This window comes from Danio rerio, chromosome 20 (genome assembly GCF_052040795.2).
Source record: "Danio rerio strain M-AB ecotype USA chromosome 20, GRCz13ab, whole genome shotgun sequence".
Lineage (NCBI taxonomy): Eukaryota > Metazoa > Chordata > Actinopteri > Cypriniformes > Danionidae > Danio > Danio rerio.
The window spans coordinates 57,175,001-57,201,472 of record NC_141040.1 but is presented as its reverse complement, the minus strand read 5'-3'; the positions used below and the strand labels follow the sequence as shown (position 1 = coordinate 57,201,472).

Here is a 26,472-nt window from a genome sequence, read left to right as displayed (position 1 = left end):
AAATCAAGAGAGGCAAAAAAAATTTAAAAATAGAGTTGAAATTTTGTAGGTTGTCATTTTTTTGCAATGTTTTGCTTGAATTTAATTGTATTATCTTTCAATTTCTAAATATGTTTGGTGACTAAAATATTATGTTAATAAATATATCTGTTTAATGAATCTGTTCTGTTTAAATGCACCAAAATACACTGCCAATATTCACTGAGAAACAGAGAAACATGTTCATTTTTATGAAATAGGCTGTACTCAATTATGCTGAGTACTGTAAACACACATACACTCACCGGCCACTTTATTAGGTACACCTGCCTAACTGCTCGTTGGCAAATTTATAATCAATCACATGGCAGCAGCCCAATGCATTTAGGCATGTAGACATGGTCAGGACGATCTGCTGCAGTTTAAAGTGAGCATCAGAATGGAGAAGAAAGGGGTTTTAAGAGACTTTGAACGTGGCATGGTTGTTGCTGCCAGACGGGCTGCTCTAAGTATTTCAGAAACTGCTGATCTACTAGGATTTTCACGCACAACCATCTCAAGGGTTTACAGAGAATGCTCCGACAAAGAGGAAATATCCAGTGAGCGGCAGTCGCAAATGCCTTGTTGTTGCCAGAGGTCAGAGGAGAATGGCCAGACTGGTTCCAGCTGATAGAAAGGCAACAGTAACTCAAATAAGCACTCGCTACAACCGAGCTCTGCAGAAGAGCATCTCTGAACACACAACATGTCCAACCTTGAGGCGGATGGGCTACAGCAGCAGAAGAGCACACCGGGTGCCGCTCCTGTCAGCTAAGAACAGGAAACTGAGGCTACAATTCACACAGACTCACCAAAACTGGACAATAGAAGATTGGAGAAACGTTGCTGCTCTGATGAGTCTCCATTTCTGCTGACACATTCAGATGATCGGCTCACAATTTGGCATCAACATCATGAAAGCATGGATCATCCTGCCTTGTATCAGCGGTTCAGGTTGGTGGTGGTGGTGTAATGGTGTGGGGGAGATTTTCTTGGCACACTTTGGGTTCATTAGTACCAATTGAGCATCAACACCACAGCCTACCTGAGTATTGCTGCTGACCATGTCCATCCCTTTATGAGCACAGTGTCTCCATCTTCTGATGGCTACTTCCAGCAGGATAACGCAGCATGTCATAAAGCGTGAATCATCTCAGACTGGTTTCTTGAACATGACGATGAGTTCACTGTACTCAAATGGCCTCCACAGTCACCAGAGCTCAATCCAATAGAGCAGCTTTGGGATGTGGTGGAACGGGAGATTGACATCATGGTTGTACAGCCGACAAATCAGCAGCAACTGTGTGATGCTATCATGTCAATATGGAGCAAAATCTCTGAGGAATATTTCCAGTAGCTTGTTGAATCTACGCCACGAATGATTAAAGCAGTTCTGAAGACAAAAGGGGGTCCAACTCAATACTAGTAAGGTGTACCTAATAAAGTGGCCGGTCAGTGTATAAATACACACACACACACAAAACCACAAAACAGTGTCATGTTGCACAGATATATTTGTAGGAATAGTAAAAACATACATTGTACAGGTCAAAATGATAGATTTTTATTTATTTAATGCCAAACATCATTTAGAAAATGACACTGCAACAACGTTTTTGTCTTGTTTCTAGTCCAACTATCTACAAATACTCAAATCAAGAAGCATTTTCTAGATAAGCAGAACATATTGTCTTGTTTGCAGAAATAATGAGTCAAAATGAAGTGAGTTTTGACTTAAAACAAGGAAAAATTATCTCATTTTAATGTGTAGGCAATATTATCTTGCTTACTTCATTGACAGATTATTGTTATCATTATATTATTTTGACTATAAGCAACAGAAATAAGCATTTTTGTTGCAGTGTTTGGTGCAGGCAGCGTCACATATACTGTAGTGTACTGTGTTTTTACCAGTCTGCCATGGCTCCCATCAGTAAGTAGCCGAAGATGGAGCCCACCAACAGAGAAAACTTGGCGATGTGAACTTTCCACTCGCCGTCACACACCAGAGTCCACTGAAACACACAAAACACCTGTCAAAACTCTCATCATTATAATCACTCCTTTATTTAGACAGGAAGTCACATTAGGATACTACAATCTCACCTTCCAGTGAGACCTGGACAAGAAGACAGCACATAATAGTCACATGCATAATGACAAAACCAACCACAAATTACACATCAACAGATCATAAGTCATAGTTTGTGATCACATCATTAAGAAAACCTTTTAAGGGGACCTATTATGCCCCTTTGTACAAGCTGTAAAATGCATCTCTGATGTCTCTAGAGTGTGTGTGTGTGTGTGTGTGTGTGATTCAGCTGAAAACAGCACACAGATTATGTTTTCTAGCTCTCTGAAACTGACCCTTTCAGGCTTTGATCCTAATTGTGGTGTTTTGGTGACTGTCGCTTTAAATTCAAATGAGATGGTGCTCTTTTTCAGAAGAGGGCGGAGCTACAGACACCCGTGTGTCAGCATAGTGGCAGATTCAAAAACAAGCCTGACGTGGCATGCTAATGAGGAAGAGACGGTCACTAGTGGGCGGGGCTTTCCCCCCTATGACGACATGTACAAAGGGAGAATGTCAATCAAAGTGTTTCTGCAGACGGTTTTATCAAGTGACACACACTCTCTCACGCACACACACACACAGCAGGACATCAGAAGATTAAAGAAAAACAGGCAAACAGGAAGTCTCTCCTGGAATGAGCCGCTTATCTGACACTTGTAGATAAACCCTAAGTGTGAAGGAAAGTGTGTGTGTGTGTGTGTGTTTATCTATTATCAGCAGCTTCAGTGCCAGACTACACTGAAAACACAAACTGCACTAAAACAATCTGCTTTAACTGGATTTTATGCGATTATACGTAAACAATTAGTAAATACACACTTTAAACCGATTTTTAAGCCGTGAGGTCAGGTGACCAAAAGTCAATGTCTAGCCAGCGTCTAAGGACAACGCTATTTTGACGTCCAATAACAACATTAAATGACGTTGATGTTAGTTTGATTTAGATCAGTGGTCCTCCAAATTTTTTCATCAAGAACCACCGCAGTAAAAAATTGCCAAGTGCCACCATAATGAGCAGTATTGAAATACAGCGTAGTAAAGCAGCTACAGTTCTGCACAGTTCAAAAACCTGGCAGAATAATTCCTGTTATTAAGAATATTTATTATTGTCAGCCACTTTAAACATGAACAGTCTGAACGTTAACACCGTACTGTGCTTATATGTAAAAACAAACTAAAAAAAGTCAACATTTAAATTAAAATGTGTAAAAGGTAAAAAGAATGGTGCTGTACTTAAATGTAAAGTATTAACATATAGTAGTCAACTCATCAACACCTGAAAATGTTGCCTGGACCTCAGAAATATAGGCTATATGTCATATAATGAATATTATTATATGTCAAGTTTATATGTAAATCATTTTTGATAAATCTTGAAATATTTGTAGCATGTACATATTACATATTTGATTCCTCCGTGTACCACTAGAAGGAAGCCCGTGTACTACTAGTGGTACACGTACAGCAGTTTGAGAACCACTGATTTAGAAAGAGAGCAAAATCCAACATCTTAAACCAACGTCATATTGACGTCAAATACTGACATTTATTTGTCAGTTATGACAACCAAAATCTGATAGACGTCATAGTGGTGACGTCCACACAACGTAATGTAATGTGTATTTATATAGAGTGTTACATCCTATGATGTATTTAGGTAATAAGTTGTTGGTGTGAGTGGCAGCTTATTGCTCTCCCCTTTTGTTTTATTAATCTCTCTCTCTCTCTCTCTGCTTCTCTCTCTCATTGATCAGCGTTCCAAACCAGCCGCACCTGTTTTCAATCAGAGCAAACCGGATCGGTTGATAGAGCTTCCAGGCTTTATAAAGAGGCAGAGCGGCAAAGCACGTCCCTGTTTTCCCTATCCCAGTCATAATAGTGCGATATTTAGAACTGTGAACTTGTGAATCTTGTGAGATTATAGCGTGAATAAGTGTGACGTGTAACTTTATGTGAAAAGTAAGCCGTGTAGAGAGACGAGTGCTGATTTATTTTGGGTTTATCCTTTAAGTTTCCTCCTGTTTCTGGATTTAGCCAGGTTGTGGGGTAAGCATTGTCACTGATTTTGAGATATATATATATATATATATATATATATATATATATATATATATATATATATATATATATATATATATATATATATATATATATAAAACAAATTTAGAACTTTTTGTCAATTTAGGAAGTTTTTATTTTTTTATTTTGGCCTTACCCTCTCATAATGATTTTGGCTAGGAGAATTTTCATTTAAGTATCTCTTTGTTTTTGTTTACCCTTTCTGGAAATGTAAACATATATTGAACTTTGTTAAACAGTGAATAAAAGAAAATATTTTTCTTTTGAAATCTCTTTTTTAGAGTTTTTTTTTATTATTATATCTGAAGTGAAAGTATGCTGGGATAGAGAAAAAGGAGATTCTCCGCGCACATTATTAAATATTAATTTATCAATTCGATCCAATTAAAATGATATATTTTTATTAAATATATTTAAATTAAATAGTTTTTTTTTTGTTACTTTTGTCTCCGTACCCCTAGAAAAGAGACTAAAATGTAAGGAGAGCCTTTATCGTGTATGGCCATAAACCCACTCCACTTGGATGATGCGACGGCAGGCACAGGACAACAGCGCCAGTGCTTCACCACACACCAGCTGTGAGGGGAAAGACAGTAGCTGCGTCCCAAATGGCACTCATGCACTATGTACTTATGCACTTAAACATTCAACAGCTGTATGTAGTGTCGTCCCAAATGGAGCACTAATGTTTTTTTACTAAGCGTAAATTCAAACCGTTTCCCGATAATTAATCGTCAAATGCAGTGAAACAAATGACTAAAGTACCAAATAATACCTGCCGTAAGTATTGCCGCTTTCTCCATCGGGAGGCGCTATAATCACTCTCGTAGGAGAATTTCGCTTTTTACAATCTGAAATAAATAAAGGCTGTTTCTCAATATGCGTACTTTAGCAGTCTTGTGTCCTCGTGTTGTTGTGTAACGTCATCATCAGCTGCCAAAGTTCAGTTCCAATACTCACGATCGCAAGAACAGAGGACGCGTGAAACTTCCCGGATGTGTTTTTGATATCAAGGATGCAGCGATGCAGACTTGAGCACTGAACTCGGTCTAGAAGTCCCAAAGTCATTGCATCTGAAGATGGGAAGCGCAGCATTTTATTTAGATTTATTATTAATGTTCAGAGATTTCCCTCAGGAGTTTCCCTAAATGAAACGCTGAAAGTAAACATTACCATGAACATCTTAATAAAGGAATAAACACATTAAGGGTGTTTATTTGCTGAAATTCCTATTAAAATCTGTTTTATTTATATTGTGCAGCGTATATTTGTAAAGTCTTTATGGATAGCATATATTTTGAAAAGGGGAAAAACAATAAATGGTGGTATGAATGCTGTAATGTTTAAATCATTTTCTATTTAAAACGCGAGACGGTCACATGACTATCAGGAAGAACGCAGCATCTCATTCCTCACAGGACGCGTTCTCTGTTCTAGTGGTCTCCCGGGTTCGTTCTTTCGAGGACACCTGGCAAAACCGCTCTCCACAAGAACGCAAGTCCATTCTCTGAGAAACAGCCAAAGTAATCCAACATGAGCGCCTGATAGCTCCACCCCTTTCGCTACGTGAGCAAAGCTGTGGACGTTGAGTGCGTGAAGTGTCCACCATCACACTTCATTTTACCAGCTGAGTGAGTGCATCATCCGAGTAATTAAAGTGCACTTATTATTTTTAGAGCTGTCAGTGTGAACGCACTACTTATTGTGTTGTTAAATGGCGAAAGAAGTTGTTTTTTACTAAGACATTTAAAAAGAAATTATTTTTGAACAGTTACCACAATACCGTCATATCGTGAAACCATCATATTTATATCCAGGTTTAGCATCCGGTCAGTAACTTATACCAGCCCATGTCTAATGGGCACATATGTGCGAATGTAGTCTGGTTGCTTTTGAAGATAACTGTTTGTCCAGGCTGTGGATTAAAGCTGATAATATTGTAAACAATGTTTAATTTCTTACACTGAGCGATCGTTTCTGATCGCAAGAGTGTCATCAGGAGCCATGGCTATTGATTTGGCCTCGTTCATATGTGTTTATTTTTAGTCGTAAAACCGGTCACCATTCACTGCCATTACACAGTTGAAGTCAGAATTATTAGCACCCCTGTTTATTTTTTCCCCCAATTTCTGTTTAATGGAGGGAAGATTGTTTCTGCACATTTCTAAGCATAATAGTTTTAATAATTCATCTCTAATAACTGATTTATTTTCTCTTTGTCATGATGACAGTGAATAATATTTTACTTGATATTTTTCAAGACACTTCTATACAGCTTAAAGTGAACTTTAAAGGCTTAACTAGGTTAATTACGTTAACTAGGCAGGTTAGGGTAATTATGGAAGTTATACGATGGTTTGTTCTGTAGATTATCGAAAAAAAAATAGCTTAAAGGGCTAATAATTTTGTCCCAAAAATGTTTTTTTTTTAATTAATAACTGCATTTATTCTAGCCGAAATAAAACAAATAAGACTTTCTCCAGAAGAAAAAATATTATCAGACATACTGTGAACATTTCATTGCTCTGTTAAACATCATTTGGGAAATATTTAAAAAAAGAAAAAAAAATCAAAAGGGGGCGAATAATTCTGACTTATTCATAACTATATGAAGCACCAAGAGCCATGCATTCAGCTCAAAATCTTCTTTAAAGTTTAAAGCAAGTCTCCTTCAGCCTGGATGAGCTCTGGGGGTGAGTAAATTAACAGGAAATTCTCATTTTTGGGTGAACTAACCCTTTAAGTGACTCTATTTTCCATAGGATGCTTTGCAATATCACATTTGAGCATTTACATTAGATTAGTCAGTAATGTAGAAGTAAAACAGCACATCCCTCATAGCAAATGCAGAGTTTTGTCCAATAGTGTTTCCATATTATGCTGTTTTAGCATTCTGTCAGAGTCTATAAACTCCTCTCCATCCACGAGCTGTCGTTACCGCTGTTGGGCCTCATGCGTGTGTGTGTGTGTGTTTATCAGCTCCAGTCTGTGACGGGTGTGACTCTGAATTATCAGTCTGATATGTGTACAGTACGAGATGTAATGAGGCACTGCTGCTTAAAGGGACAGTTCACCCCAAACAAATGACATTCGGTCATCATTTACACATTCGTATTTGACCCAATGTTGGGTTAAAACAACCCAGCGTTTTATAGAGGTAAAAAATTGTCTCCCCATGCATTGATGTTTCGGTAAAGTTTAATCCCATAACTGTACATATGAATTCTCATTATTCTGCTATCATTTATCAGTCCACATCAATGCATGATGCTCGTTAATTGTGTTTAATTAGTTTATGTATTTCCTATGCATATGTGGAGGTGCATTGTAAAAAATACACAATTCCTTCATGTTTTCCTAACACAAATCGATTAAGTTAATAAATTTAAGTGGATTGATCATAACAATTAAGTTGCCCCCCAAAAACCTTAAGAATTGTGTTGGTTCAACTTGATTTCAAAAAGCAGCAGAAGTCATTTTTGAGTGCGTTTCCGAGCTTAGAAAATGACAAATGCTCATTTCTGCCACATAAATTAATAATAAATCATCCTTATGAAATTAAAAAGTTAATTACGACAAATTAAAATGTATGAAATTAAAAATTTATTAATATTATGGCATAAATTATAACATTTTAATTAATAATAATAATATTATAATGTTGAACTGCTGAGAACGAAGTACATAATATGACATACTGTAACAAATTTATGAGACGAGTCTAAATAAAGTGATTTTATGTTATTATTATGGTTTAGTATGTCATTATTTTACTTCTCTTGACTTATATATGTCATATTTGATCTTATTATGCTATTATTTTGGTGTGTTAATCATCTTACTGTCACATTTTCCATGTTATTATTAAAATTAGTATGTCATATTTACACAGTGGGCAGCACAGTGGCGCAAGAAGGTCGCTGGAGGAGCCCCAGCTGGGTTTCTGTGTGGAGTTTGCATGTTCTCCTCGTGTTGGCGTGGGTTTCCTCCGGGTGCTCCAGTTTCCCCCACAGTCCAAACACATGCGCTTATAGGGGAATTGGGTAAGCTAAAATTGTCCATAGTGTATGTGTGTGAATGAGTGTGGATGTTTCCTAGTGATGAGATGCAGCTGGAGTAAAACATGCATGATAAGTTGGCGGTTCATTACGCTGTGGCGACCACAGATTAATAAAAGGACTAAGCCGAAATGAAAATGAATGAATATTTACACTTATTTCATATTCTGATATGAGATAAACATTTTACAGTGAATAATACAGTGTAATAATTTCATCATATGGTGATTATGACTGCCATCATTTCTCTTTTTATCCTTTTAATTAAAAATGTATTTCCACAAATTAAGAGGTTATGAGATTAAATATGAATTAACATTATGGCATAAAGGATAACATTTTAAATTCAATAAAAGGACATCAGAGTCATGGTTGATAATAAAATAAGTTGTAAATTATAAGAACAAAGTACAAAATATAATACAAGGTTCAACGCTAAGGATTTTTTATACGGGTCCGATCGGGCCATTGGTTGAGATTTTTACTTGCCCTGCCAAAATTTTCACTGGCCCCACCAAAAAAAACTAAAAAGTTAATAGCTATTTCTTAGCCACATATTTTAATTAATGGCAAAATTATGCTTGTGAATCTAGAATTTAAACATTTTAAATATGTTAATAAATGTATAATGAGCAAAATTCAAATTCTTAAGCAAATGAAAGAGCAGTATGAAAAATGTGCTGGTATTTTGATGCAATTCTAAATATTTTTTTTTATAAAAATGGCTTGCCTAACTGACAACTGTTTTTTTTTTTTATTAGTTTCTTAATTTTGTTCCCATGTAGTTGTCTGCTTCTAAGACTAACAGACGTTTTCTTTTAGCCTCATTGTTTAATTTTGCCACCATGTTGCCATCTTTTCGCTGTATGGGTTGTTACCAGGATACAAAAAAAAAAGAGCTTAACGTTACTGGCCGATAGGGGCCAGTAACAATCCTGTCTACTGTTCCGAGTGTCTTTCACACTGGCCCCGGGCCACCGGGCAGTCCTTATTGTTGAGCCCTGTAATATACCATATTAAAATTATAAAATGAGACAAATTAAAGAGAAAATTTAATCGTTTTTTGCAATAAATATGGTTTAGTACATCATTGTTTTACTTTTCTAGACTTAGTTTTTCATTTTTAATCTTATTATGCCATTATTTTGGTGTATTAATGTTCTTAGTGTCACATTTTCCACTTTATTATTAAAATTAGTATGTCATATTTACACTTTTATCCCAGTTATGAGATAAACATTTACAAAAAAATCTAATTGCAATTATGACTGCCATCATATCTCTTTTTATCTCATAATGACATTACTATTAATGGCTATTCATCTTATAATTATGGACCTATTTGTGTCATGTTTTTATGGCCAAACGTTGGGTTAAATTAGTTTCTATAAATGATTTTAAAAGGATTAACCCATCAGTAGGTTTTACCCTTATTTTATTGTTTAGAACCTGTCTTTAAAGGTATTGTACATGGTTCCGTCAGCTAAAATACTGAGGTATTTCCCCCCAAAAACACAACAAACAACCCCAACTTTGGGTTAAATGTGGTCCTATACATTTAATTTAAAAAATTAACCCAGCATGTTGGTTGTTTTGTTAATATTTTACTTAAAATTGAGTTAAAATAACTAAGTATGTTTTCAGAGTGTGTCTTTCACACTAGGCTAAAATACTGGGTTATTTCAATCACATTTCAAATATGGTCAATATAAATATAATTATAAAAGAATTAACCCTAGCAGGTTGGTTGTTTTGTCAATATTTTACCCAAAATTGGTTTGAAATAACCCTGTATTTTGTATGTGTTTTTAAGCTTTTTTAATTTTTGGTGAGCTATTACTTTAAATGGTAAGCTAAAATAGTTGGGATATTTAAACCCAATTTGGGGTCAAATTTGAACAAAGCCAACTGCTGGGTTATTTTAATTTTCTTACATTCATATGGAGCAAATGTAACCCAGCATTTGGGGTTGTCTATAGTTTAATTTGGCCCAGCATTTTAGTGTAACATAAATAAAATTTAACCCAACATTTGGGGTTGCTCATATTTCAACTAAAAATAAAATATGGACAACCCCAAATGTTGGGTTAAATTTGCTCCTAAAAAAATTTATTTCAAAGTCAACCCATCAGTTGATTTTGTCCAAATTCGACCCCAAATTGGGCTGAAATATCCCAGTGGAATATTTAGTCGCTGGGTTGTTTCCACCAAAATGTAAATATGGAAAAACCCAAATGTTGGGTTAAATTTGGTTCATTCACTTTCTTGTCAGCTTAGTCCCTTTATTTTCTGGTGTCGCCACAGCAGAATGAACCGCCAACTTATCCAGCGCATTTTTTACGCAGTGGATGCCCTTCCAGCGGCAACCCATCTCTGGTAAACATCCACAAACACTCATCTACGGACTATTTAGCCCACCAAATTCACCTGTACTGCATGTGTTGGACTGTGGGGAAAACCGGAGCACCCAGAGGAAACCCACGCGAACGCAGGGAGAACATGCAAACTCCACACAGAAACGCCAACTGAGCCGAGGATCGAACCAGCGACCTTCTTGCTGTTAGGCAACAGCACTACCTACTGCGCCACTGCTTCACCCCAAAATTTGGTTCTATACATTAAATTAAAAAAATGAACCCATCAGTTGATTTGTTCTTATATTTTACCCCAAATTAGGTTGAAATACCCCAGTAGAATATATAGTCACTCTTCTTCTAGTCTTCTTTGATTTTTGGTGAGCTTTTCCTTTAAATGCTAGGCTAAAATATATTTTTAATCTAATTTAAAATATGGCCAAACCCAAAATCTTGGGTTAAATTTCCAATCTGTATGCATTTAATGTCATTGTTTTGCCATCCCATAATATTATTCACATATAAATATTTTCACTGCGCAAAATGAGCTTGTGTTATCAACAGACCGAAACATAAGCTGCTATTTAGCTTGATTTTCAGACCCCAGCCACCCCATTCACTTCCACTGCATAGAAAAGAGCAGCGTAAACATTCGGCGAAACGTCTTCCTTTGTGCTCAATGAAAGAAAGTCACAGTGGCGGTGTGGTGAATAGATGGTGTGGTGCTGAATTAAAAGCCTGATGTTTTAGAGAGATATATTCATTTAAAGGCACAGTTCACCCACAGATATGAAGATATTCATTATTTACTCTCCCTCGTGTGGTTATATGAATCTTTCAAATGAATATATGTTTAAGGAAACTGAAAACCTGTAAGCTAGCTCTTTAAATGTGACACTAAATACTGAGCTATTTCAACCCAAATTAAAATACGGACAACCCCAAATGTTGGGTTAAATTTGGTTCTATCAATTTAATTAATAAAATATCAACCCAGCAGTTATTTTTGTCCATATTTTACTCAAAGGTGGGTTTAAATAACCCAGTAGAATATTTAGTCGATTTAAAGCTAATATTTTTAATTTTTTTAACTAAAATACTGGGTAATTTTTAACCCCAATTGCTGGGTTACATTTACTCCTATAAATGTAATAAAATAAAATTAACCCATCAGTTGGTTTTGTCCATTTTTACCAAAAATGAGTTAAATTAACCCACTATTGTTAGGAATGTGTCTTCAGTCATTTAAAGGTGTTGTACATGGTTTTGTCAGCTATTACTTTAAATGCTAAGATAAAATACTGGGTTATTTCATCCCAAATCAAAATATACCCAACCCCAAAATTTGGAATAAATTTGTAACTATAAATTATAGTTAGAAATTAACCCAGCATGTTGGTGGTTTTGTCAATGTTTTACTTAAAATTGAGTTGAAATAACCAAGTATGTTTTCAGAGAGTGTCCTTCACACTAGGCTAAAATACTGGGTTATTTCAACCAAATTTCAAATATGGTCAATGGTTAGGTTAAATTTGTTCCTATAAATATAAATAAAGATATTAACCCAGCAGGTTGGTTGTTCTGTCAATATTTTACCCTACATTGGGTTGAAATAACCCAGTATTTTGTATGTGTTTTAAAGCTTTTTCATTTCTGGTGAGCTTTTACTCAAACCGCTAGGCTACAATTGTTGGGTTATTTCAACCAAAGTTAAATTGTGAAAACCCCCATATGTTGGGTTAAATTTGCTCAGATAAATTTAACTTAGAAATTAACCCAGCATGTTGGTTGTTTTGTCAATATTGTACCCAAAATTGAGTAATAGTTTAGACTGTCTTTCAGCTAATTGTTCAGTTTTGTGAGCTACTCCTTTAAATGCTAGGCTAAACAAATGATTTAAAATAAGGACAACCCCTAATGTTGGGTTAAATTTGGTTCTGTCAATTTAATTGATAAAATATCAACCCAGCAGTTATTTTTGTCCATATTTTACTCAAAGGTGGGTTTAAATAACCCAGTAGAATATTTAGTCAATTTAAGCTAATATTTTTGATGTGATATAACTGTACATGTTATACTAAAATACTGGGTTATTTCAACCCCAAATGCTGGGTTACATTTGCTCCTATAAATGTAATAAAATAAAATTAACCCATCAGTTGGTTTTGCCTATTTTTACCAAAAATGGGTTAAATTAACCCACTATTGTTAGGAATGTGTCTTCAGTCATTTAAAGATGTTGTACATGGTTTTGTTAGCTATTACTTTAAATGCTGAGCTAAAATACTGGGTTATTTCACCCCAAATTAAATAACCCCAAAATTTGGAACTCTAAATTATAGTTAGAAATTAACCCAGCATGTTGGTGGTTTTGTCAATGTTTTACTTAAAATTGAGTTGAAATAACCAAGTATGTTTTCAGAGAGTGTCCTTCACACTAGGCTAAAATACTGGGTTATTTCAACCAAATTTCAAATATGGTCAATGGTTAGGTTAAATTTGTTCCTATAAATATAAATAAAGATATTAACCCAGCAGGTTGGTTGATCCGTCAATATTTTACCCAACATTGGGTTGATATAACCCAGTATTTTGTATGTGTTTTTAAAGCTTTTTCATTTCTGGTGAGCTTTTACTCAAACCGCTAGGCTACAATTGTTGGGTTATTTCAACCAAAGTTAAATTGTGAAAACCCCCATATGTTGGGTTAAATTTGCTCAGATAAATTTAACTTAGAAATTAACCCAGCATGTTGGTTGTTTTGTCAATATTGTACCCAAAATTGAGTAATAGTTTAGACTGTCTTTCAGCTAATTGTTCAGTTTTGTGAGCTACTCCTTTAAATGCTAGGCTAAACAAATGATTTAAAATACGGACAACCCCTAATGTTGGGTTAAATTTGGTTCTGTCAATTTAATTGATAAAATATCAACCCAGCAGTTATTTTTGTCCATATTTTACTCAAAGGTGGGTTTAAATAACCCAGTAGAATATTTAGTCGATTTAAAGCTAATATTTTTGATGTGATATAGCTGTACATGTTACACTAAAATACTGGGTTATTTCAACCCCAAATGCTGGGTTACATTTGCTCCTATAAATGTAATGAAATAAAATTAACCCATCAGTTGGTTTTGCCAATTTTTACCAAAAATGGGTTAAATTAACCCACTATTGTTAGGAATGTGTCTTCAGTCATTTAAAGGTGTTGTACATGGTTTTGTCAGCTATTACTTTAAATGCTAAGCTAAAATACTGGGTTATTTCATCCCAAATCAAAATATACCCAACCCCCAAATTTGGAATAAATTTGTAACTATAAATTAAAGTTAGAAATTAACCCAGCATGTTGGTGGTTTTGTCATTATTTTACTTAAAATTGAGTTGAAATAACCAAGTATGTTTTCAGAGAGTGTCCTTCACACTAGGCTAAAATGCTGGGTTATTTCAACCAAATTTCAAATATGGTCAATGGTTAGGTTAAATTTGTTCCTATAAATATAAATAAAGATATTAACCCAGCAGGTTGGTTGTTTTGTCAATAATTTACCCAACATTGCGTTGAAATAACCCAGTATTTTTTTATGTGTTTTTAAAGCTCTTTCATTTCTGGTGAGCTTTTACTTTAAACGCTAGGTTAAAATAATTGGGCTATTTCAACCAAAGTTAAATTGTGAAAACCCCCAAATGTTGGGTTAAATTTGCTCAGATAAATTTAACTTAGAAATTAACCCAGCATGTTGGTTGTTTTGTCAATATTGTACCCAAAATTGAGTAATAGTTTAGACTGTCTTTCAGCTAATTGTTCAGTTTTGTGAGCTACTCCTTTAAATGCTAGGCTAAACAAATGATTTAAAATATGGACAACCCCTAATGTTGGGTAGAATTTGGTAATATAATATAACTATCAAAGAATTAACCCAGCAGGTTGACTGTTTTGTTAATATTTGAATCAAAACGGAGTTGAAACATGCAGGTATGCTTTTAGAGAGTGTCTTTCACACTAATGTTTCAGTTATTTGGTGAGCTACTCCCTTAAATGCTAAGCTAAAATACCGAGTTATTTATACCAAATTTGAAATATTACCAAAACCAAATATTGGGTTAAATTTGGTTCTATAAATATAATATAATTAACCCAGCAGGCTGGTTGTTTTGTCAATATTTTACCCAAAATTAAGTAAAAAAAAAAAAAAAAAAACCAAGTATGTTTTTCAGATAATTGTTGTGTTTTTGGTGAGCTACTCCTTTAAATGCTAGGCTAAATCTCCATCCGCCGGAGGGAATCCTTTTCCAAGGGCATCCACGCGAGCATCTTACCTTGGTGACCACATTCTGCTGCAGTCCCGACTGCAGATCAAACCGCCACTCCGAGCACAAACACGCCGTTACGAAGCTGTTGTCGGTTCCGTTCGCGAACGCCTCCACGAACAAATCCCGATCCGTCCCGTTCCCCGTGCTGCCCTGATCCGGCCGGACGCACTTCCTGTCCGGTTGGCCGAGTAGAAAGTGATCCGAAAACTGGCTGAATGAAATGAGGAACGCCGGGATCCACGTTAGAGCCACCAGCCGCCGCTGGTACCTCCCGAACCCGCCGAGGAACGGCAGAACCACCGTGTCCACCTGCGAGAGCCGCTTGTGCGGTTCGGACTGCGACACATTGCCGTTTTCCGCCGGTGGGTTCAACCCGTCCAGCCGAACCGCATCCATAACACGTCGCTTTTATAACGCGCAGGGTCTTTGTCTGAAAAACACACTCACACACACAGACACACACTGAGAGAAGGTCCAGTCGGTAACCGAACGGAAGCCAGTCTGAATCCGAGCTACGATAATCCAGCGGGCGCGTTGATGCGCACGGGGCCCCATAAGGTAACCGCCGGTCACAACGCCATCGCCGGGCTGTCAGTCGCCCAGAGCCGCGCGTCGGTGCCCGGTGGTCTCCAACAGGTCCGCAGGTAACGCAGCTGGCGCACAGGTGTGGCCCGTGTATCCATCCTTCAATCCCACTGTGCTCACATCAGGGATGCTGCTGGGCCGTTCCCACCCAGCGCTCGCACACTAGCTCGTAAATAACCCCTGGGTAGTAAAGGTTTGGTCAGTGGAGCGCGCGGTCGACGCAGAGCTGCAGCCCCTGTGTCCGTTCGTCCGCCCGTTTGCACCGGCGACCGAGCATCACACGGCATCCAAATTGCAAGACCCGCCCAGTTTGCGAGGATCGAACGCTCCTATTGGCTGGCGCGGCCTGATCTGTCCTCCGCTGCGCCTGATTGGACGAGCACAACAAAGAGCCTTTGTGTGCATCTGCCCCCCATGAGCTCAGGCGAAAACACTTCAACACCACAACACGGTTAACTTAATTTATGCGCAGTTTATTCGCTGTTTACTGTGAGTTTTGCGAGTCTATACATCTATATCTCCCAAATACATTTAATGAATAAATAAACACAAATAGATTGATTTGAGGTTAAATGTTTTTTTTTATTATGTGAGAACAATAAGAGGGCACAGCCATATGGAACATTCAGTAATTTTATTATTTTATAAAAAATTTTAATTTTTAAGTTTTATGTCAGAAAACAAGAGAGTATAAAGCAATAAAGTGTTTAAATTGTCAATATAAGAAGACTTACAATAAGGCAATAAGACAAATTCATAATTTTGACAATGTAAAAGTATATAATAGGATGTGTTTAATTATATATACATGTAATATTGTTTTACATTTTTATATTTAATTTTATTTATTTGTTATTTTATACTATATGATAATATTTAAATACAATATATAGTATACTAATATGATTTTTAAAAATCCAATACAGGGTCTTCCACATAAATAAATGGACATGAAATATTGATTTAAGCTTTGTTGTTTTATTATGTGAGAACCGTTACAGATTATATTATATTATATTATTTCATTTTTTTCAGCCTAGTCCCTTTTATATTATATTATATTATATTTTATTATATTATATTATGTTATTTTGTAATATATTATATTATTTCATTTTATATTATATTATTGTATATTATATTTTATTATATTATGTTATTTTGTAATATATTATTTTATTTTGTATTATATTATGTTATGTTATTTTTTATTATATTATATTATATTGTTATTTTATATTATTTCATTTTCTTTTCAGCGTAGTCCCATTTATATTATATTATATTATATTTTATTATATTATATTATGTTATTTTGTAATATATTATATTATTTCATTTTCTATTATATTATTGTATATTATATTTTATTATATTATGTTATTTTTAAATATATTATTTTATTTTATATTATATTATGTTATGTTATTTTTTATTATATTATATTATATTATATAATTTTATATCATATTATATTATATTATTTCATTTTCTTTTCAGCTTAGTCCCTTTTATATTTATTATATTATATTATATTATATTATATTATATTATATTATATTATATTATATTATATTTTGTTTTATATATAATACATTATCTTGTCAAATGAAAAACTGAATGAGCTGATCACTGATTTGAAAATTGTGAAAAGAAATGCAATAGATTATAATATGCAGTTATACATAATAAAAGCTGTAATTTATATCAAATTTTTAATTTAATATTAATTTATTTGAGTTTGTTATGGATACCTGTAATGCAAGTTGAATATTCAAAAATGGGCATCAAATATAACAGATCAGCTTTTAAAACATTGTTAAATTTAATTTTAGTTTACATTGTTTAAGCGGTGTTAATAGTGTTCCCATCAGTTTGAGGATGTTTTCTCCTCCTTCAGTGTCATTGAAATAACTTGTGATGTTTTCATTCATTCAGGCTCTGCGCTGTGAAGAGCAGCCATATGGCCTGGCACGACTGGACTCGGCTCTTTAGAACACAGACATCAGCCAAGAGCCAATCACAAAGCTTTTTCTGGAAGAGTCTGCTGTCCTTGGCTCACTCTGCTGGATTATCCAAACAAAGACAAGTACATCACCGCACTCCAGGACACTATACATCACTGTTTAACTGTACATCACAGTATATTACTGTATATCATCACAGTACATCATCACTGTATATAAGCAGACATCACTGTATATAACCATACATCACTCAGTCTATAACCAAACATTACTGTATATAATTGTACATTACTATATATAACCATACATCACTGGATATAACTGTACATTACTATATATAACCATACATCACTGGATATAACTGTACATTACTATATATAACCATACATCATACCCGCACAACACAGTATATAACCGTACATCACTGTATATAACCAAACATCACTGTATATAACCATACATCAAAACCATACATCACTGCACTCCAGGACACTGTATATCACTCTATAACTGTACATCACAGTATATTACTGTAGATCATCACAGTACATCATCACTGTATATAACCAAACATCACTGTATATAATTGTACATTACTATAAATAACCATACATCATATCCGCACAACACAGTATAAAACCGTACATCACTGTATATAACCAAACATCACTGTATATAATCGTACATCACTGTATATAACCATACATCATAACCATACATTACTGCACTCCAGGACACTATACATCACTGTTTAACTGTAAATCACAGTATATTACTGTATATCATCACTGTACATAATCACTGTATATAAGCAGACATCACCGTATATAACTGTACTTCACTGTATATAACCAAACATCACTGGATATAACTGTACATTACTATATATAACCATACATCATACCCGCACAACACAGTATATAACCGTACATCACTGTATATAACCAAACATCACTATATATAACCAAACATCACTGTATATAACCAAACATCACTATATATAACCAAACATCACTGTATATAATTGTACATTACTATTTTTACCTATACATCATAACCAAACATCACTAAATATAACCGTGCATCACTGTATATAACCAAACATCACTGTAGGCTATATAATAGTACATCACTGTATATAACCAAACATCACTGTTCATAATTGTACATTACTATATATAACCATTCATCATATCCGCACAACACAGTATATAACCGTACATCACTGTATATAACCAAACATCACTGTATATAATCGTACATCACTGTATATAACCATACATCATAACCATACATCACTGCACTCCAGGACACTGTATATCACTGTTTAACTGTAAATCACAGTATATTACTGTATATCATCACTGTACATAATCACTGTATATAACCAAACATCACTGTATATAACTGTACTTCACTGTATATAACCAAACATCACTGGATATAACTGTACATTACTATATATAACCATACATCATACCCGCACAACACAGTGTATAACCATACATCACTATATATAACCAAACATCACTGTATATAATTGTACATTACTATTTATACCTATACATCATAACCAAACATCACTAAATATAACCGTGCATCACTGTATATAACCAAACATCACTGCATATAACCATACATCACTGTGTATAGCGATACATCACTGCATACAACCATACATCATGACTGCACATCACTGTATATAACCATACATCACTGCATATAACCAAACATCACTGTATATAGCGATAAATCACTGCATACAACCATACATCATAACTGCACATCACTGCATATAACCATACATCACTGTATATAACCAAACATCACTGCATATAACCATACATCACTGTATATAGCGATACATCACTGCATACAACCATACATCATAACTGCACATCACTGTATATAACCAAACATCACTGTATATAACCAAACATCACTGCATATAACCATACATCACTGTATATAGCGATACATCGCTGTATATAACCATACATCACTGCATATAACCATACATCACTGTATATAGCGATACATCACTGCATACAACCGTACATCATAACTGCACATCACTGCATATAACCATACATCACTGTATATAGCGATACATCACTGCATACAACCATACATCATAACTGCACATCACTGTATATAACCAAACATCACTGTATATAACCAAACATCACTGCATATAACCAAACATCACTGTATATAACCAAACATCACTGTATATAACCAAACATCACTGCATACAACCATACATCATAACTTCACATCACTGTATATAACTATACATCATAACCGTACATCACTGTATATAACTGTACATCACTGTATATAACTGTACATCACTGTATATAACCAAACATCACTTCATATATCTATACATCATAACTGCATATAAGCAGACATCACCAAATATAACTGTACTTCACTGTATAACCAAACATCACTGTATATAATTGTACATTAATATATATAACCATACATCATACCCGCACAACACAGTATATAGCTGTACAACACTGTATATAACCAAACATCACTGTATATAACCATACATCATAACCATACATCACTGCATATAATCGTACATCACTGTATATAACTGTACATCACTGTATATAACCATACATCACTGTATATAACCAAACATCACTGCATATAACCATACATCACTGTATATAACTGTAAATCACTGTATATAACCGTACATTACTGTATATAACCATACATCACTGTATATAACCAAACATCACTGCATATAACCAAACATCACTGTATATAACTGTAAATCACTATATATATAACCATACATCACTGTATATAACCAAACATCACTGCATATAACCAAACATCACTGTATATAACTGTAAATCACTGTATATAACTGTACATTACTGTATATAACCATACATCACTGTATATAACCAAACATCACTGCATATAACCATACATCACTGTATATAACTGTAAATCACTATATATATAACCATACATCACTGTATATAACCAAACATCACTGCATATAACCAAACATCACTGTATATAACTGTAAATCACTGTATATAACTGTAAATCACTGTATATAACCGTACATCACTGTATATAACCAAACATCACTGCATATAACCATACATCACTGTATAAAACTGTAAATCACTGTATATAACCGTACATCACTGTATTCAATTCAATTCAATTCAGATTTGTATAGCGCTTTTACAATGTAGATTGTGTCAAAGCAGCTTCACATAAATGGTCACAGTAAGTGGAACAGTGTGGTTCAGGTTTTAGTGTTTAAGTTCAGTTCAGTTCAGTTTAGCTCAGTTCAGTGGGATTTAATCATTACTGAGAGTTCAAACACTGAAGAGCCAATTCATCGATGCGTAGCTCTACCAATCCTGAACCATGCGAGGCAGTGGCGACAGCGGAGAGGGAAAAAAACTTCACCTGATGGGAGTGAAGAAAAAAAACCTTGAGGGAACCAGACTCAGTTGGGCACGACCATTTTAATTTCTCCGCTGGCCAAAAGTCTTGTGCAGAGCTTCATTCGCCGTGGTGGAGGCTGGAAGATGGCCTCAGCGGAGACTCGTCTGTCCCTGGAGCGTCGCTGGAATCAGACTCATGTTCTCCACTCCACGGTATATAACCGTACATCACTGTATATAACCATACATCACTGTATATCAGTGGTTCTCAAAGTGGGGGTCGGGACCCCCCGAGGGGTCGCGGGGCGATGAAGGGGGGTCGCCTGGTGATTTCCAAAAATCTATTCATATTTATTAAACCATAAGAATTAACATATTTTATCCATAACTATACTGAAAATAAAAATAGTCGTTTATAGTTACTGTATACTATATAGTTACTATAGTAGCTTATAGTTACTAGTTCTATTGGATTGCGATAATTGTAATTACATTATATTAGAGACAGCAATAGCGTCAGATGCATTTTGATTTTATAAAACCAGGTTATACTTTCTGGCACATTTAAAGCACTGACACACGTTAAAAAAATTTAATTGGTGTGTCTGCGTCATTATATGCACGGTTTCTGTATTTATAACCACCTCAGAGGATATTGGGGGTCTCGAGTCACTGGCATTGTTATTTTGGGGGTCGCGGGCTGAAAAGTTTGGGAACCCCTGCTGTATATAACCAAACATCACTGTATATAATCCTACATCACTGTATATAACTGTTCATCACTGTATATAACCAAACATCACTGCATATAACCAAACATCACTGCATATAACCAAACATCACTGCATATAACCATACATCACTGTATATAACTGTAAATCACTATATATAACCGTACATTACTGTATATAACCATACATCACTGTACATAACCATACATCACTGTATATAACCGTACATCACTGTATATAACCATACATCACTGTATATAACCAAACATCACTGCATATAATCGTACATCACTGTATATAACCAAACATCACTGCATATAATCGTACATCACTGTATATAACCAAACATCACTGCATATAATCGTACATCACTGTATATAACCAAACATCACTGCATATAATCGTACATCACTGTATATAACCAAACATCACTGTATATCATTGTACATTACTATATATAACCATACATCACTGTACATAACTGTGCATCACTGTATATAACCATACATCATTACCATACATCACTGCACTTCAGGACATTGTATATCACTGTATAACTGTACATCACAGTACATTACTGTATATCATCACTGTACATCATCACTGTATATAACCAGACATCATCAAATATAACTGTATGTCACTGTATTTAACCAAGCATCACTGAATATAACTGTACATTACTATATATAACCATACATCATAACCATACATCACTGTATATAACCAAACATCACTGCATATAACCAAACATCACTGTATATAACCATACATCATAACCATACATCACTGCACTCCAGGACACTGTATATCACTGTATAACTGTACATCACAGTACATTACTGTATATCATCACAGTACATCATCACTGTATATAAGCAGACATCACTGTATATAAGTGTACTTCACAGTATATAACCAAACATCACAGTATATAACCGTACATCATTGTATATAACCAAACATCACTGTAGTGTAGGCTATATAATAGTAGATCACTGTATATAACCATACATCACTGTATATAACTGTACTTGTATATATTGTATATCCATTCCACAGAGATTTCGACACTGTTGAAGTCTGTGAGAAACTCACACCTTAGCAATGCATGTGACTTCATTCTCCATATGAGAGACAGACATGTTTAAGCTGCCGGCTCAAAGTTTGGTCCAATGTTAAGTCAATAAGAATTTTCCGAGGTCATTTTTCAGAAAACCGTAAGTCGGATCAGTTAGAAAAAATAAAGCAACTCTTGATCAAGTCAGAGCAGTTTGGAGTTAGTTTGTGGAGTAGAAATATCCAAATCAAGAGTTAAATGCTGCTCAATAGTTCAGTTTTTTAGTAACCACGCGTTAGTTTGCCGCCCAAAACGTGTGAAAAAAAAATCATTAATTTAGCAGGACAAAATTGGCCGTGTTATCAAAGCTTTGCAGTGACTACAAACAGAAGAAATGAGAAAAGCTGTTGTTTGCTTCCCTCTAGAGGCGCTTATGGGTAAGCTTTTATTAATATTCTGCGTTTATTTAAGTAGAACAGCAGATGGCGCTGTATGTTTAAAAACAACAACACGCTTCCGGTGCAGCGTTGAATCATGTGACCGAAGGAAGTTTTTATTTCTCATAAGGGCTCAACATTTCCTTGTTTTTGTGTGTAAAATGTCACTTTTTACAATCACAAATTTCTTGGTAATAAACTCACATTCCTCGCATCGTCTGTGAAGATAACAGTTGACCAGCCAGGCCAGGCTGGTAGCCCATCCAAAACCAGCTATGTCCTGCTTAAACCAGCATGGTCAAACTGGTTTTAGATGGTTTTAGTCGGTCACTTCCCAGCCTGACCAGCTAGGACCAGGCTGGAAATGGCTGGAAACCAGCCTGGAAATGGCCAAAATGTTTATCAATAATGCATAATTGATAATAGGTGTGGCATCACAGTGTCTCAGTGGTTAGCACTGTAGCCTCACAGCAAGAAGGTCGCTGGTTCGAGTCCCGGCTGGGTCAGTGGTCATTTCTGTGTAGAGTTTGCATGTTCCCGTGGCATTTGCATGTTCATGCTGGCGTGGGTTTCCCCCACAGTCCAAACACATGCGCTATATATTGAGAAACTAAATCGGCTGTAGTGTATGAGTGTGTGTGAGAATGAGTGTGTATGGGTGTTTCCCAGCACTGGGTTGCAGCTTGAAAGGCATCCGCTGTGTAAAACATATGCTGGAATAGTTGGTGGTTCATTCCGCTGTGGTGACCCCTGATAAATAAAGAGACTAAGCTGAAAGAAAATGAAGGAATGAATGAGGTATGGGTAATAACTTTTGAAGTACACTCAGAAATAAAGGTACAAAATCTGCCATTGGGGTGGTAACTTTTTAAAAGGTTCAGTATTGTACTGTACAGGTGGACATAAGCACCTTTAGGGTTCACTTTTGTACCTTTATGGTACTTTGAGATACACATGTGTACATGTGATTTCTTTTCTTTGCCATGATGACAGCTCACTATTTTACTAGATATTTTTCAAGACACTAGTATTCAGCTTAAAGTGACATTCAGAGGCTTAACTAGGTTAATTAGGGTAAAGTTAGGGTAATTAGGGTCATTGGAAAACAAACAGTGGTTTGTTCTGGAGAATAATTTTAATGGGGCTTATAATGTTGACCTTTTTGTATGATATAAAATTTTTGGTAATTTTCTCATTCAAATAATGGAAATGAGTATCAAATACAGGGCAGTAACGTAAAAACAGAACAATAAAAAATAAATAACATATATATTATATACCTATTAACAATAACTGTAAATGATGTTAGAGAATAAACCAAACCTGAACACACACAAAAAGAGAGATTCTCTTATTCGCCAATATATAGATAAACAGACACTTTTTGGTTATCAAAACAAAAAGGAGGGAAATAAATGCCAGGGTAAAATAAATAAAAATATTTTAATGGTACGGAAAATATAGTCACTTCAAGTAAAGGAGCACAGAGAAAACAGTCAATTGTAGTTAAGAAGCTACATTTTAAGATTCACATGTGGTGTCAGGGGCGGACTGGGACTAAAAATCAGCCCTGGCACTGTAGCCACACCAGCCCACACTACTATACTGCCACAGCCCCTTGCACGGACACGCATATTCACTAATTTTGTTTACAGATGGTGAAATAATATAAGCAGTACCATATATGTAATAGATATTTAAACATTTAATGTATGTGACTGGAGCAAAAACAAATGTATACATGCGATCATTCATTCATTTTCTTTTCGGCTTAGTCCCTTTATTAATCTGGGATCACCACAGCGGAATGAACCGCCAACTTGTCCAGCATATGTTTTACGCAGCAGATGCCCTCCAAAGTGAAACCCACAGTGAAACCCCTATACAGCACATTCACATACATGCACTACGGACAATTAAGCCGGCCCAATTCATCTACAGCACATGTTTGGACTTGTGAGGGAAACCAGGAGGAAACCCACGCGAACATGCAACCTCCACACAGAAACACCAACTAACCCAGGCGAGGCTCGAAAAAGCAACCTTCTTGCGCCCCTCCGCTGCTCTCTCTCAAGACAATTTCTGTTAATTTTATGCATTCGGCAGAGTTTGACTTTTTTTTTTTTTGCTTTCTCTGAGCTTTTCGGCACCTCCTTTCCTTTTTTTATGGTCCATCTCTGACAATTAGCTTGTGTTGCACTTACTGTTAGTTTGACATTCTAGCCAGATTTTAGGTCGGCCCATTTCGAAACCAGCCGGTCATTGCTGATTGGGCCAATGCTTAACATTTATAATTATTATTACTATTAGCATCATCATCATCATAATACTCACATCTCGCAAGAGATAAAAGCTGCCTGCATGTAAAAACAATACATATTAAAAAATAAAAATAGCTGACCGGCCCACATTTAAAAAATGGTCCGGCCCTTCTGGCATTTGCCAGAATTGCCAGATGGCCAGTCCGCCCCTGTGTGGTGTTATTGATTTAAAAGAGGATTACCCTGCTGAAAAATCCAGCTTAAACCAGCCTATGGTTAGCTGGTTTTAGCTGGTCGACCGTCCTGGATTTAGAGGGGTTAGCACACAATAGCACCAAACCACCTTCGAGTCTGTTATTTAAAAAAAACAAACATTAAATTAATAATCAGAATAAATAATTGTCACAAAGAAGCCAAAGTTAAACAACTAAATCAAAAAGAATTAAACATTGACATTTTACAGCACGTCACAGGAGGGAGAATCAGCTTGTCATGAACTGTATGTCATTTATGACCTTATTGGCACACACACACACACACACATCATGCTATTTACACAGTACTCATCCCCTCCTCCACACACACACACACACACACACACATGTATGTTCCACTTATTTGTTTCTTCTTTCAACAGGGAGTCTCATCTATATTTGATGAGTGCGAGCGCTCGGCTGCCAGATGACAATCAGCTGACATCATTGGTTAGAAGGTGTTATTTAGTATGCACTATTATCAGCCATTTATATCAGTGTGTGTGTGTGTGTGTGTGTGTGTGTGTGTGTGTGAGTGTGTGAGAGAGAGAGAGAAAGAGAGGGTGTGTGTGAGAGAGTGAGTATGTATGTGTGTGTGTGTGAGTGAGTGTCAGAGGTGTGTTGTGTTTCTTAACATTGAGGCGACAGCATGCAGTCAGAGTTTATCCAGCTCACACACATCTGCCATCAACATCATCATTACTGAACAACAAAACAATCAGCGGTCACGCTTTAATCGTTCAGTAATGCTGTCGTTTGAGGTTACAGCGTCACGGTGAGTTTACTCCTCCAGAAAGATACTGTAGTCATTCACAGTAAATACTACAGTGTTTATGAACCACA

At 35.5% G+C, this 26,472-nt stretch overlaps 2 protein-coding genes across 3 annotated transcripts in view; both read right to left on the bottom strand.

Moving 5' to 3' along the window:
- slc22a23b (solute carrier family 22 member 23b) overlaps positions 1 to 15,746 on the bottom strand; it is a 40,460-nt gene extending 24,714 nt beyond the window's left edge. For both annotated transcript variants that reach the window (XR_015518946.1, XM_087298831.1), the window contains exons 1-2: positions 14,907 to 15,746; positions 1,930 to 2,033 (exon numbers count right to left, since the gene is read on the bottom strand). Coding sequence is in view for 1 of the 2 variants with exons in the window: in XM_087298831.1 (XP_087154957.1) it covers positions 1,930 to 2,033; positions 14,907 to 15,296 (494 nt within the window). In the remaining variant the exon portion in view is untranslated. The remainder of the gene's footprint in view (positions 1 to 1,929; positions 2,034 to 14,906) is intronic.
- pycr3 (pyrroline-5-carboxylate reductase 3) overlaps positions 1 to 26,472 on the bottom strand; it is a 540,655-nt gene that overhangs the window by 79,416 nt on the left and 434,767 nt on the right. The gene's annotated exons all lie outside the window — the stretch shown is intronic.